This window comes from Halichoeres trimaculatus, unplaced genomic scaffold (genome assembly GCF_033239565.1).
Source record: "Halichoeres trimaculatus isolate MK-OKI-2021-1 unplaced genomic scaffold, fHalTri1.1 fHalTri1_scaffold_2, whole genome shotgun sequence".
Lineage (NCBI taxonomy): Eukaryota > Metazoa > Chordata > Actinopteri > Labriformes > Labridae > Halichoeres > Halichoeres trimaculatus.
The window spans coordinates 35,612,104-35,628,224 of record NW_027437180.1 but is presented as its reverse complement, the minus strand read 5'-3'; the positions used below and the strand labels follow the sequence as shown (position 1 = coordinate 35,628,224).

Genomic DNA, 16,121 nt, shown 5'->3' with positions numbered 1-16,121 from the left:
CCCACAAAATGTGATATTTAATGACAAAACCTGTACTTAGTTGTGCTTGTGAATGTAAAATCCTGACCTAAAACGAGCTGTTTGGATTTTGGGGGTTTGCCGACATCAGCGATTCCCTTTTTTGACCAATCAGGAGCAAGTCTGACCTGATTGGTCCACCGGAGCAGATTTCTCTCCAGCAGCGGGGAGGAGAATGCCGAAGTTGAAGAGCCATCACTGCTCTGTTTTTGGCTGAAAACAGCCACATAGTACCATGCACAAGCTTCCCATCTCAGAAGAAGACAGAATAAGTGGCTAGAGTTCATTTATCAAGGAAATGTTCCAGCTACACTCAGTCAAACTGTGCATGTGTGTGCTAGTCACTTCACGGCTGACTGCTTTTCCAACTTTGGACAGTACAACAGAGGGCTAGTGAATAGACTGGTCCTGAATCCAGGCGCATTAGCAACCATCCTCCAACAAACCTCAGACCCTGGAAATGTGAGTATTCTAAATGCTGTGTGCTGTGGAGCAGATGTAAGAGCTTTTCCTCAGTGTCCCCCCTGTCTCTGTGTTAGCTTCAGGATGCTAACTTTAGCTGCGGTTAGACTGTTGTTTTAGCCTGTAATGTTACGGTAAACGAGCTTCGCTGTTTTCTAGACATTGTGCACTCCGAGCTCATGGCGCCGCTCTCAGTGGCACTGAAAAGAGGGGCGGTATCAGCCATGACTCATTTACATATGAAGGTCACGCCCACTAAATCAGAGCGTTCTGAACAGAGGGGCTATGAGAGCCTGGAAACAATGCTGCTGTGCTTGATTTATTGGCTTTTTGGACCAAAACATGTTACTACCATTTCATGAAGACATCAATGATCCAGATTAAACTGCAGAAAAGGAGCAGAATATGGGACCTCTGAGCATCAAAAACACAAAATATTTCAGCCTTATGATTGTTGACATTTCATCTTTCTTATAAGTCTATCCGTTTTCCTCTTTAAATTCATTCATATATTAGTTCAGAGATTTGTATTAAGGCTGTACCAAGAGATAAAATCTGCTGCATTTCTATCTCTTCAAACTTCTTCTAGATTAATATCTTTGGGGAATAATTCAGTCTGGACTCTCCTCCTGATGTAAAGCAGCTGTGCTATCTCTGCTGATTGATAGAATAAGGAAAGGCCAAAAGTGATGTTACAAAAGAATAATCCTTATTTTAAGTGAAGTGGATAAAAAACTTTCTGTGGGAGTAGTTGCTCATTTTTAATCTCTGGCTTCAAAGAAAAGTGCTATGGACACGTTAAAAGGGCTGTGTTGTGTTTTAACACTGGTCTTTAAATGCACCTGCAGTGACAGGCTCACTTCAGGGATTTTTTCCTCCTCATCATCTCAAAAAATAAGATTGTCAGAGTTTTTATCATCAGTGAATTATTTTAGTTCGTCTCTGTAGAGCAAAAACAAATGAACACTGACAAACATTTATCTTCATAATTTTTACAAAAGATTAAAGCTGTGGGGTAAGATTGCAGCAGGAAACCTTCTTATGCTTCCTTTTCTTATGAAGCACTGTACCTTTAAATATAGACGCACTTTAAAACGTTTTCAGGTTCTTACAGTACTTTTTATTACACACTAAAATCATTGATTATGATCCCGAAAGTATCTCATTTTAGTCTTTATTACATGGATCTAAGGCCAGCACCTGGTCCAAGTCCAGAACCAAATCCACCAGGTGTAGTTTTAACAATGTTTGACCAGAGCGCAGATGGCCTGGTGGTTCAAATCCAGCCTGTGGCCTCTTTCCAGCATCCTCTCTACAATCCAGTTAAAGGCATAAAAGCCCCACTCCCCAAATAACTTTAAAGCAGTGTCTGACCTTTCTTAGCAGCAGCAGTCTTAGACGTCTGTAGTGCCAAGGTCCTGCCAGTAGAGGGGGCTGTGGTTGCTCTAGAAGCAGCTGTTTTGGCAGCTGTGGTGGTCAGGGGCTTGGAGGTTGTAGATGTGGTGGTCCTGGATGTGGTCGCAGCAGGACGAGATGTTAGTGGAGCTGTGGTAGGCCTGGGGAGAAGAAGGACATGCCCAGTTGGTAAAAAATACACTTCAAGATTATTTTTCAATTCTCAATTGTTGCAACAGGCACTCCATAATCTGAAGGTGCACACAATGTATGTACTTATTTCCATCATTAAATCCATTAAATGGGTTGCAATATGCCTCTTTGGAAAGTTAATCAGAAGAAAAACACAACATCAATCAAACTCAATATTCCAATAACACAGTCCAATTCTCCACTTTGTTTATTCCACCGATAAATGGTTCACTCGTGACATCTGATGCCTTGTCTCCACACACGTACACAGCACAAATAAAAGACCGTTTCTTCTGTAAAACCACAAAATCAATTTCAGCAACGGGAACCCATTAACACAGCGCCATCCATCTGTTGCCCCGCTGTAATGATTCATGCATTCTCCAATCATTTCCAGGAGGCGAGGAAAGGGTGCCATAAAGGGGGGAGGGTGGTAAAGAAGAATTTAAAGATGGAGTGGAAAAGTGTAAGAGGGAAGGAGGTTAGGTGACACAGATGAGCAAAAACTGACAGAAGCAGGATTTTAGGAGCTGATGGAGCTAAATGTAAACTGGATGGTGAGTGAAACAAAAAGAAAAAACACAGCAACTGTGAATACCACTGATTATGATATAAAAGGAAAGCAGGAGGAAATGGAAGAGACTATAAAAAAAACACAGAGCAAGTGGGGGGAGGGAAAAACAAGCCCCTGAAGCATCTTGTTATGAGACCACCTGAGAGGTGTTCATGAAGCAACCCTTATGTCCTTAGCATCATCATAAGCTTCCAATCCACCAAGTAAGACTGAACAGCAAAATGTGGCAGAGAAGATATGTCAAATTTTTCATGGGTACAACCAAAAAACTAAGCTCTGCTGCTCATCCCACAACACTTTCCTTACAGATGTGACTCTGTTTAAAAGGTAAATAAACAGGCTTTCCGACAGTTTAAGATATGCCAAGAAGCATCGTTAAAACAAAGAAAAAAAATCTACCAATCACTGTTCACATGACTGAACTGAATGAGGGTGCAGAATTCGACTCCAGAACTGCACAGTCCTCCGGGTATCACAGATCTATTTGTCAAACATGACGTGCATGAGGTCAGTTGGCAGAGCTAGGGGGGGAAACATAGATCTACTAAAATCCCATTCAAAAGTAACCACATCTTTCATCATTAACACTTCTGAGCAACGTAGGGGACAGATCCCAATGATAGATTCTTAATCTGTTTCCCAACAGAAGTAGAGGTGTAAATTATATTGTATTAGATTATATAATATTATATTATATCATATTATATTATAGTATATTATATTTTATTATATTATTACAGTTTGAAAATATCATGAACTAAAGATGGAGATAATATTACTTTCATTTCCATAAATCAGCTACCTGGATAACGTGATGTTTCGAGCAGTGTTCAGCTGATTGCCGTGACAGAACGGAACTTTGGGGGGGCAGAGTGAGAAGAAAAGCGAAAGTCATCATCATGTCGCCTTTGTTTCTTGTTGTGGAGAGTTAGAAAAAATCAGGACCATACGGACAGTTTAGCAAGCCCAAATAAGCAACTACATCTACGAATCAAGCCCCAGGAACCCACAACCAGCGGCTGATGAGACATGTAAGCGACTTTTTTCCTCCTCTCCTAATACCAAAACACGCATGTGGAGGATAATTTTCCTGGAGCAGCTGAGCAGCAGAGAGGGAAACGAGCAAATCACCGAGGAAAATTTACGTTCCGACGTCTGAAAACATTTTAGATACTTGATGATTGCGATATAGTCATTTAATACATCTCGTGCAAAAACCCGCGATACATTGAGTATATTCAATGTATCCCCCAGCCCTTGTTGGAAGTACCCTACTTCCTCCCTACCTCCACTGTGCTGTATGTGAACCCACATACAGTTAATCTGCTGTATGTTGCCCATAAACTGTATAATAAATATAATCTCAATATATGTTTAAAATATTTAATTTCTAGACTTGATGATGAGGGTTTTGATGCTGTAAACGTCAATGGTTTCTCTCTATCCTTGGGTCAGTTAGTTTAAAATCATTTTAAGTTTATTTTTTTCAGTGCAGTAGACTGATAAATAATAATCATAGAGAAACATTGGTTACGACAAGTGACATTTATCAGGTTCACCAACTGACCTAGTCTTTCAACCAATCTTTTTTTTTTGCAAAATTAGTTTAAATTCACAGTAGTTTAAGCGAAAAACTTCACACACTTTACGTTTTTAAGTTAAGGGTATGTATGAAACACTGCATCGTACTTTATTTTAACCACAATAAAATAGGGAAGCTGTTTTAAATCAAATAGTTAACTGGGTACAGTATCAGGATAAATCCAAATATTGTGACATTGCGATATTATCGTATCATGACCCAAGTATCGTGAAGGGTATTGTATCATGAGGCTCTTGCCAATACTTACCCCTATTCTGAAGTGTTTGCATATTTGGACACACATTTCCTGTATTGTGCAAAGGGTAAAAACAAAGCGCTCCTTCTTCTGAACAAAGATCTGGTTGTCTTTATTATCTTTTCAAACCAAGACAGACTATGCTGGTATGATTTAGGTTGTGCCACCAAAACATGGCTTCTTGTTTTCCAACTTTCTCAAAACAAAACAAAACAACCGGCTAACAATGGGAATGACTGGAGGCTGTTATGTCTTCACAAAAAGGACCATTCCCATCTGGACCAGAAAGAAAAATGCCATCTAAGATTAAAAAAAGAAAAGTCTGAAAAGGCAGCATTGAGCAACTTTGAACAGTGGAGACTCTTGACATTTGACACAAGTAGCAAAGCAGCTCCAGTGTCACAAGTCAGTCATTTTTCTGTTCTTTAGCACACAGAAATATTTGCATGAAATCTTACTGCATCAGTCTTGGTGCAGGCACAAATCGAGCAGTAACCTACATAAAAATCAAAATGCAACTTCTGCTCTGCTATACTTAGCTCTCTGTAATCACCACAACTAATATTTGCCCAATCAGGCTCCAAATATTTTACATAACCTGTGCTTTAATGCCTCCAGTGCTGCACTGGCTAGTCTTCAAACAAAGTCAGTAAGCTAAACAAGGCTCTGCAGCGCCTGCAGCTGGAACCGAGCTCGTTTCCACATTTGAACCCTGATGTGTAAACCAAAACAAACCCTTGGCGCTATAAACAATGTGTTAAGACATGTGTTTGTAATAAAGTAAACTCACTTTTCTAACAAGAGGAGTGGCAAACCCAAATGTAATTGGCCTAGAAACTCTTTGACCCCATCACCAATTACATCGTCCATTTGGTCTTCTGCTGTTGCTCTGCAGATTTGAGAGATTGTGTAGACGTGAACTGACAAAGACGCACAGCCTTGCTCTCAGCAGTGAAGCACGCCAGCTCAAAGATGCCTCTCCCACATTACAATAAGCATCACAATGACCATTTGTTCCCCAAGATCAGAAACCGCATCACAGGCCGGGACGCTAAGGGGAGCTTATAATTGGCTCCCGTCGGACAGAAGAGTTTGGTTGTAAAGCCAAAAAGTTTAAAGTGTGTCAGACGATACAATGAAGCCTCCCAGACAGAAAAATAACAAGGAGATACACAAACAGGCAGAAAGAAGAATGTTAGAGGGTCAGGAGAAGGTGAGTTAATTCATGTGCAGGCAGGAGATTCACTCAAAGGCAGACACAATTCTTCAGATTCCTTAAGGGAAGTCTGAAGGATGAAATGAGACGGAGAGAGAAGTGAAGATTAAATTTGAGGAATGGGAATGAAGCCGACCAAAGGGAGGTCACACACGCCGCACACACAGCCCGTCTCTCCCTACGATGACTCAAAGCTTTAAGGTTTGATGGAGAGTCTGGAAATTGCCTGTGGGTGGTGTTTGGTGGTGCTGTTGTTGGAGGGATTTGTATGGATTACGTTTCCTGCAAACGAACGATGGGATCAATACAAATCACAGCCCAAAGGGAGGATGAGAGGCACTAAACAGCCATCTACAGGGTTTTAATGACGGGACATGAGGTCTTCTTCGGGGCAGAGGTCAACACAGGGGCACAGCTATGACACATCTTTAAGTTAATGTCCGGACTCAAACAACACAGTAGGGCTGCAACGACGAATAGATAAAACCCAAACTTTACATGTCTTCCTCCTCGTTGTCGGATTATTTAGCTGTTCGCAACTAGCTAAAGGTGAATTACCACCACCTACTGGACTGGAGTGTAGATTACCTGGGCTGTGGGGCTGTCCCCAAAAAAGTGGTGATATGTTCTGCTGTGTGTACATTTTATTGACAAAATCTGAGCTAGAATTCCTTCATCTTTGTTCAGAACCAGCTCCTATCACAGGAAACTGGCTCCACCTCCTTCTCATTCATCCTCAGCGCTTTAACACAGTCGGACGCTGAGCATCTTCTGACTTAAGCGGGGAAGCGTAGAGTGGGTTGTTCCACTGTGGAAACTGGACGGTCATTGGATAAACGCTGGGCTTTGTCCCACCCATCAGACGCTCAGCGTCTCTGGGGGTCTATGAGGCAGTGGGCTGGCCTGGACGCTGGGCTTCTGCATGATAATTGGATGATCTGTCTGAGGCTGAATCCCTTTTTGATTGACAGTGAAATGAGCCAGTCAGAGATCTTGAAGTATAACCCTCCACCTGAGCATCTTCTCAGTTGTTTTGGACTGATCCGGAGGAGCTCAACAGCGAGGCGAGGAGCTACAAAATCCCACATACACTCCTCTAATGTGTTGTGAAATGCATGGTATGTCTTTAAGGACTCGTTTAGTCTTTTTATTAAATTTTCACCCCGTTTGACAACCACAAAGAGTTTATTAAACTAATGTTACCATTAGCGTTAGCTGCTACAGATAGTGGTAGGGCAGAGTGGGTGAACTGTTTGACCTTCAGGTGAAAAGATTGAGGGCTCATTTTTATTTATTTGCCTTTGTGGCCCACTAAGCTCTTAATCTGGTGACATAACTGGTGTTGATTCTTTAAGTGACAATACATTCATATCACTTTTTATACTTTATACATACTTAAAACAATAGTCATCAACTAAAATAAAAACGCATGTTCGGTTTTGTGAAGTTTACTATTATGTATTTTCACCCTTTTTTTTCCCCGATTCATCGATTAATCGTAAATATAATTGTCAGAGTAATCGATTACTAAAATAATCGTTAGTTGCAGCCCTACAACACAGCCCGATTATTTACATGCTGAGCAGCGGCAACATCTGTTTGGCCAAAAATCAACATGAGCCACACCCTCTCCTCATCCGAGCAGCCATGACTCCCTCTCGCTTGTATTTTACAGCTCTGAGGAGAGTCCCTTGGCATACTCATTCCTGTCCCACAGATTTAATCATTCTGCTCTTATTATGCCATAAAGAAAGGAGACAGAGCGGTCAGGAGGTTCACGGTGTCCCTGCAGCTGTGAGTTTATGCTCCAAATAAAACGCAGTCCTCCGTCTTGGCCTTTTTTCTACTCATCACGCCTTCAAGGATCTCCTCCAGGACGACAAATGGAACTGGAGCACCCAAACACATCCTTGTTTGACTTGTACTCTCTCCAAAACCAGCTGCTTTGCTCCGTCCTGAGAGGAGCACACATTCCTTGGGTGTGATCTGGCCTGCACTTATCTCCTTGACAATGAAGAGAAGGAGGTCTGAATTGATCCAGTGGAGAGTTAAGTTGAAGTGCTGCAGCCTAGCAATATCATGCAGACAGTATTGGCTCTATGGCCCCAGGCACACACTGTCACTGTGATAGATGCCACGGGCCCTTTTCTGTTAGGACAGTAATCCTGCTTCCTGCCAAGACTGCCTGGGAGAAATGACAGTTTTATCTCCTCTGGGGAAGAAACAGAAGCTGTTGGGAGACGTAGAGAGGAATAGACAAAAGGACAAGATAGAAATGAGAGGAAAGAGTGTTTGGCAAAGACAAGCCGTTCTCCAAGTCATGCATTGAGTTGTTTTGACCAATTTTACTTCACGGCCTCTTCAGTTTTGGAATAATGAAGGAATCGTCTTCACTGAAAGACCAGGAAGTATGAAGAGGAAGCGATTCTCTCCATTCCCAATAGTGACTCTTCAGGAATAATCATCTAACAGATGCTTTAGCACAATGAAGGCTGATCGTTGTCTCTCTCATGTTACACAACCACACCCGGAGTTTTTCGTCTCCGTACGCAGATAAATGATGAATGATTTAGAAAGATGAAGGCGACTGACTGGATGGAGGATGGGCTCTGAGGAGGGCTTGAGAAGATCCAGGCCCAATGCCCAGAAATAAACATGCACAGACGGCAGTGAAAAGTGACAAGGGGGAAGAAGAGGGAGATTGAAGGAGGGGGCTGGGGTGGACAAAGACAGACTGCACAACCGGTGCAAGGACACCACAACCCAACGTTGGTCATTAACGGAGAAGAGCTGGTGCCAGATTTGAAAGCATTTGGCTGCCTCTGGAGTTATCAAGGGAGATCGCTTCCTGTCATTTAGATGGATGAGCAGAAGGCATGTCTTTCTAAGGCCATGTCCACACCAGTGGTGACTGCTGGTCAGTCAAGGAAGGGAAGCTCATTTTTTTCCGGCCGACATCATAAATTTGTTTATTTATTTAAATGTTAATTCTACCCTCTGTGTCAGCTTGTTAGCATCTGGAGCTGCTACGTGAGACTACGACAGGCTGTAAGTGTGAGTGACAGGGGGAGAAGCTCCGCAGCTGTAGCTGTAGCTGCTTATTGGTGAAAAGAGAGAGAATCTTTAAACACAACGCCCGTCGTTTTTAAGAAAGGTAAACTCACTGGGGATTGATAAAGCCTCTGGATCAGTCCAGAACAAGTAAATGTAGCACTCAGAAGATGCTCTGGTGGAGGGTTATACTTTAAGATCTCTGACTGGCTCATTTCACTGTCAATCAAAAAGGGATTCGGCCTCAGACAGATCATCCAATCATCATGCAGAAGCCCAGCGTCCAGGCCAGCCCACCGTCTCATAGACCCCCAGAGACGCTGAGCGTCCAATGGGTGGGACAAAGCCCAGCGTTTATCCAATGACCGTCCAGTTTCCACAGTGGAACAACCCACTCTACGCTTCCCCGCTGAAGTCAGAAGACGCTCAGCGTCCCACTGTGTTAAAGCGCTGAGACGCTGCAGGGATGAATGAGAAGGAGGTTGAGCCAGTTACCTGTGATAGGAGCTGATTCTGAACAAAAGATGAAGGAATTCTAGCGCAGATTTTGTCATTGAAATGTACACACAGCAGAACATATCATCACTTTTTTAGGGACATTTTAGGGAAAGCTGAGCTTCCCTTGCAGTCTTAGAGCAAATCACCACTGGTCCACACGTAGCCGAGTATCTGGGATACTGCATATCTTTTCATACATTTAGGACTGTCACCCACACGAAACTGCAGCTTTACGTCACTCAAAACGATGTTTTCTGAAAACTCTGGCCAAAGCGAAGATTTTGGAAAACTCTAGTTTGAACGTTTCATGTAGACGCCGGGAAACAGAGTTTTTGGATGTCAAACGTTACAGCTTAAAGATGGAGGTTCATTCTGATTGGCTGGCAAGTGTTTTAGGTATAGAAACCACTACTAAATACAGGTTTGGCATGCCTCGAGGCGCACTTACAAGTATCTAGTAGTAGTAGTAGTATCTAAGGATGAGGAGGGGGGTATTTGTTTCTGAGAATGCCCGGCTGCATGCGTACAAGGCCTTGGTCTCATACTTCATATAGATTCAGCTTTCCCGCCTCTTCTGACTCCCTTTTATCAAAAATTTTGCCTGTCTCCCCAAGAAAAAATATCTATTTCAGAAGTTGATGTTTGAATACCAACACCAAGAACGACTAGAAAAGCACTCAAGAGGGCACAGACTTCCACCAAACATATTGCGATTGTCACCAACACTTTAGTCCTACTTTAATGTTATACTCCCTTTCAGCAGACTGTCTGCTACAATTTGGCGTTAGTTGCAGGTTTGTACGTTAATTTGTTACCTGACAGTGTTGAAAATTATGATGGCCCAGTACATGTTTCATGTTCTGGCTCTTAGTATCCAGGATCCAGGATCTGATCGTACTTTTATATCTGTCAGAAATTATGGTGACCTTGTCTGTTATTGTTATGCAAAGTGATCCAACCATTAATCATGGAGTTATATACACATATGGTGAAAACAGCCCTATCTCACAATGATAAAGAATTTTTGAGTTATGTCGTTCACAGACAAACTCTCCCCAAAACATAAACTCCTTGCCGGAGATAATAAGAGTTGAAGGACAAAATAAACTTGATTTTATTCCTCTGTCCTGCATACTTAATCAACCTTTAAATAAGCTACAAGCAGCACGTGCAACCTCCCCTGCAGTGGCATGTTGTAGTGTGTGTTAGTCTTACAATGTGCCATATTGTCCATGTTATTACCTCAATACATCTACATGAAACATCTGCCTGCAGACAAATGTCAGAACATTGTTTATATCCGTTTCCATTTCACAGTTTGGGCAACAATGACTCAGCGATACGAGAAACAACAACAAGGCAGGGCTCAGCTTGCAAGTCCAGACTATTGTGTTTCAGCTCATTTATCTCATTGGGTAATCTGACAAATGCTTGCATGTGTTGTCGCTGCAGTGGGTTTCAGTGTTACAGCTAATAAAAGTGCCAGCTTTTAATGAAGGGATCCGGCCTGAGAGCCAGCATGAACACCAGCACGGACTGAAAGGCACACCATCACCACCACGGCTGCCTCACAAAGGATTTGACGCTCCACTGACTTTGCCAAGGCACGTAGGTGGCATGAAAGACAACACACTGTCCGTCACAAGGTTAGGCACCTGCTGCTGTGCTTCTGTTTGTGCTGAAGTGCCCGATGTCGTGCCTCAGGGAACAGGTCAGGGAACATTCACACAAAGATGATATGCTGCTGTAATCAGACTCCTGCGCTTTTAACGGCCAAAATACACCGGTCCGGCTCTGCTCCATCACAGCCCCGGATCAGACAGGTTTCTATTCAAGTCAACTCACTCTGGATCTGCGAGGTTGAGCTCCAGCATCGTCCAGCTGTCCCAGCATCAATTAACAAAAAGCAGAGGGAGCAGTGGGACAGGAAGTCATGCACAGAAAACCACATTCAAATGCTCTTTACTTTGAAAATAAAATGAAAGTGTCAAAACCAGATCGTACTTCGCGTGACTACAACAAAAAACTCGCATAACAAGTGGAGCCAGGCTGGGAGTCACCAGGGTTGAAGTTTTACAGCCCAACTTGAACAAGGAGAGGCTTATCAAGGGCGGGAATCAAGGGAACTCCTCAGTCTCCTGACTCCAGCTGTTAGGAGGTCCTGCAACAGGATGGGCCTCATCTGATTTATTCAGAGACCAGAGGCAAGGCAAACCAAGAACCTTCAATCATTTTTTGAGCTCATGTGCTGTTTTTAAAGTATTTTATCAAGCACTGTTACTCAACCTTCCTACTGATCTACAGGGCGTGAAAGATGCTTGATTTTGATTTGTCAAAACCCTTTGATGACTGTTATTAACTTTTACTAAAATAGCCCAGAAGCGGACTGATCACCTCATGTCAAAGTAATTTGTGGATAACTGTTTGCAGACTTCAGGATTTACATGTTGACATTATAGACCGTAGGGTGAGGTAAAACTAGGGCTGCAACTAACGATTATTTCTAAAGTCGACTAATCTATCGATTATTTTTTCGATTAGTCGATTAATCATGGTTATTTTGTGTTTCAACCTAATTTGGCCTTTAAAATGTGCAGACCTTTATAATTCAACCTGTGTGTTTCATTTTCACTGCATTTACCCAGAGTTAGGTTCACATCTCTAATTGGTAAGCCCTGTGTCATGTTACTTTGTTTTGTTTTGTTTGTCTTTATTTCATTCATGATGACATAAAAAAATATAAGTACTATACAAAAAAATTAAATAAATCTCAAAATGAATAAAGCAGGTAACAGGGAAATTAAGCTGTTGTACGCAGTGTTGGACAGACCACTTATTAGTGACTTTGGGCTTGGTTTCTAATGTTTATTTGTTTATTAGGGCTTCGCTCCCTGTAAGATCCCGCCTGACTCTCTCCAAGGTCTCCATGACAACGCGTTTCTCTACATGCGCTATTTCGCTCATGCGCACTCTACCCCTCCTCCTCCCCACTGAGTGTTACCGGTGTAGTGTGAGCTTGAGAGTGAGAGCTCCATCTGATAAATGTCCTCTCTTTTCAAAAGTTAGAGGAGTTTTGACACTAGTTTGTGACTCAGATCCTGAAAAACTGTCTGTAACAGAGAGTGAAGGAGACTCTCTAAATAACGTTATCAGACGTTAAACTCCGGGAGCTGTCAGGCTGTCCAAGCTGGAGATGCAGAGCCTCCGTCAGCGCACAGCGCTCTCTGGGAGTGGAGATTTTTCCTCATCAATATTCCTCACGTATGAACTTAGTGATCTTTTCCCATGAAAGTATCCAATAACACAGCACCTCATGCTGTGAACTAAAGTTACAAATGAGTATTTCCCCCCGGTATTTGATTTCACCATGTGACGACGACAATACAAACAATAGTACGACGCATCAACTATTAAAATTTGCGTCGATGAATTTTTATCGCTGACATTGTCAATTATGTCGACCAATCGTTGCAGCCCTAATCAAGGGCAATTGAATGTTGAATAGCTGTTTTTTTTAACCTTTATATATATTAATAATTTGAAATAAATAAATTTATCTCTTTATCAATTTTTTCCCAATGAGTTTTTTGCTTAAGATACTTTGGGTAGTTATGGAGAAAAATAACCCAGACATGGTGTCTCTGGACCCCTACATGAAACTACACCCTCTCTGCTTCATTCTTCTTGATATATTCCTATTATATGTACATCTAGAAAACTAAAGGTTTACATGTGCGTTTTGTATCCTTAGATGACTTATTTTGTTCATTTTTCTCACTGCAAACAGAAAATGTAATGATCCTGTTCTACATCAGGGCAGCACAGTTTTCCTTATTCAATAAAGAGATCATTAAGACAGAAGACGAGCACAGAGACAATCCAATTATCTGTCTCTGTCCAGAACGCCACATTCGGTGCAAAGATGTTAATTGGTGTTCTGTGAATTTGACTTTGTGGTCTTTAAAGACAGATCAGCTTAAATTACTTTATCAAGTTTCAAACTTAGATTCACAGAATGGCACAAACACTTCGGGGAAAAAAACTGTTCTAGCGTTTGTTGTGATTTATTGGCAGTGGATTATAAGTAAATTTTACTTGGTTTATCTTTAATCTATAAATAAGAGTTTAAAGTTGAAAGAGAATTTAATGAGTGAGTTTTTAATGAAGTTATTTTCCCAAACTGATCGCTACAGAACAGCTCTTTGAGAGGGTTCAGTCCAACTAGAGCACTTTCTATCCAACCACCAGCTCTGTGTGAGAGGGATTATGATCCAAGTCAATAGCTCCCAGCCCCGGGGGAGTGGGGCTGGTTCCTGCCTGGGGGTCTGTGCAGGACAAAGCCAGAGTTCTTCAGTATCACTGCCCTCATTAAGACCCCATTTCTACCAACATGACTCACACTCTTGAGGCGAAATCTGACTCAATAACGGCCCAAACTCCACAATGGACACTGTTCTCGGCTTCTCTCTTTCAGGGCATTAAAAGTAAGACAAAGTCAGACCCTGCTGTGTTGGAGGGGAGATGAAAATCCAGACCTCTATGAGGAGGGTAGATGTGTAAAGTGGGGCAACAAGGGGAGTTGGTGTTATTGTCAGAAATGTAGTTTCTCAAGCAAAGACAGAGCTATCTGTTAATGTTAGTCATGGATACCTGGTGGTCTTTGAAATGGTGCCAGCAGCAGCAGCAGGCTTTGTTGTGGTTGAAGTGCTGGGTTTTGGGGCAGTGGATGCTACTGGTCTGCTGGAAGTAGCTACAAGAGAAAAAGAAGAGAGCATGAAGGTAAGACAGAAAAATGTGCATGAGACTGGCAGAGTTTTGTTTTGTAAGCTTCAGTCTCACCTGTGGTTTTAGGTCTAACAGTCTCAGCCACTGGCCTCCTTTTAGGAGTGCCGTTTGCTGCGGTTGGTTTGGTACCGTTTGTTACTGTAGCAGCAGCAGACATCGTTGTCGTCGTCGTCATCATCTTAGCCGTTCCAACAGGTTTCCTGTCCGGCACTCTAGTTTGATTCCTAACAGTAGAGGAAGCAGCTGCAGCACCCACGGGTCTTCTAGATGCAGTTGCTGCTGCTGAGGCTTTTGCTGCTGTTGTTGTTGTTGTTGTTGTTGTTTTCTTAGCAGCAGCTGCAGAAACACTGTTTGAAGATGAAGATGTGACATTCTTTACTGTGCGCTGTGAGGTGACTGGTCGTGATGCCCCTGCTGGTTTGGCCGCAGGCTGCATTTTAGAAGCCGCAGCTCTTGGTTTTGCTTTGGTGTCTGCAGCCACCGGCTTGCCGTTGGCCTTCTGAGCGGGTCCAGGTGCTGCATCGTTTGAGGTCTCCACTGGCTGCGACGGGGCCTGCTCCAGCAACGGGGAGTGCTCGGCTACAGCTGCAGCTTCAGTGGGCTCTGTGGTTTCCATATTAACCCCATCCGGTTTCATCACCTCCTCCTAAGGTGTGGACACCAACTTGTAGTTACAGATACAGGCTGGGGGCTCACACTGCTCTGGAAAAGCCAGTTCCTCTCCAACTTCAGTGTCCTGCATAAGAAAAAGAAATCAAAGATCACAGGGCTGTTTTTTCATCCTTTTGTCCAGCTGATCCTTTCTGCACTTTGCATAAAGTCATATGTTAAAGAAGTCACTGTCCAAAGGAAATGCCGTTTGTGGAGAGGGGCCTCAAAAGGAATTTGGGGGAATGTGAAAAAGAGGAAATGAGCAGCAAGATGAGCCAACAAGCTTTCCCTGAACCTTCACTCAGCACAGACTTATCATTTACTCATAAAACCAACCAACCAATCAAGATAATAATGCATATAACGTATGCCACACCTAAATAAACCAGGAATCGCTCTTAAAACACCACAACTGAAGGAGCCTTGGACGGTTTTCACTGCACATTTTATGGAGCGGAAAAAAATGATTACTAGTAACACCAAATGGCTTCCAGCATCTTGAATTTTAAAGGGAAAAAGCTGTGGTTTGGTTCGCTGAAAGAAAAGAAATTCACAGTTTCCTAGCATGCTGCTCAGACCACAGATGATGAGGGGAGGGAGGAGGTGGAAAATAAGCACCAGCTAGCTCATTTATAGGCTATTGTCTTCTTCTCTGCTGAGCAGATGATCCTGATCAATTGATTGTGTGGTCTGGAAACAGAAAGTAAAGTGGCGTGAGATTTCTTTTTTAATAAAACTTGTGGGAGAATTATTTTGGCAGTTTGAGTAAGAAGAGTTTTCAGTCTTCAACTCATTAACCTGTCCATCCAGATCTCTTCCATTGTGGGTTGACCCCCATCCATTCCCTTCGCCCACACTCAATTCTTTACCCTCCTGACCACAGCAGCTTTACCCCACCCCCTCCACATTACTCCTCTCCTTTTTCCAATAGCCACTTGTTCCCCCTTCAGCTCCTTGGTCCTGTCCTCCCCTCCTCCCACAACTTGTAGATCTGCTTCCAGTAAACTGCGACACAGATGGTCCAGGCAGTAGAAGCTCTGTATGACCCCGGAAACAAGCTGTGCAAGAGAGGGGCTGAAGAGGAAATGAAAAAGATTGAGATGGACTGGAAAGGAGGAAAGATCTATGAGAAGATAGGGAAGTAATGGAACTAAAAAAAGAGCAAAGAAAGTTTCTTTCTTTCTTTTTTTAAGCTGTAACAGGAAAGTAAGGGTTCCTTTATCCATTGTTGATATATCTGAGCTACCACAACATAGCAAGACAACAAAGAAAGTTGCCAAACTAATGCTTTGACATTTCAGACTTCCACAAAATCCACTTTGTTGATCTGCTGTTGTAAAATAATTTTCTTAAGTAAGTGTGAGCAAACAATGAGACACTGAAAATTCCATCAGTCAGAAGTATTTTTGATTTATTATCTGTATTATCTGAATACAATTCA

General features: G+C 42.5%; 1 protein-coding gene across 1 annotated transcript in view; it reads right to left on the bottom strand.

Annotated features, from left to right (window-relative positions):
* The window catches only part of prr36a (proline rich 36a), a 46,174-nt gene that overhangs the window by 10,516 nt on the left and 19,537 nt on the right, over window positions 1-16,121 (bottom strand). The window contains exons 2-4 of the mRNA XM_074686891.1: window positions 14,084-14,765; window positions 13,895-13,994; window positions 1,855-2,036 (exon numbers count right to left, since the gene is read on the bottom strand). Coding sequence (XP_074542992.1) covers window positions 1,855-2,036; window positions 13,895-13,994; window positions 14,084-14,666 — 865 coding nt within the window. The 5' untranslated portion in view covers window positions 14,667-14,765. The remainder of the gene's footprint in view (window positions 1-1,854; window positions 2,037-13,894; window positions 13,995-14,083; window positions 14,766-16,121) is intronic.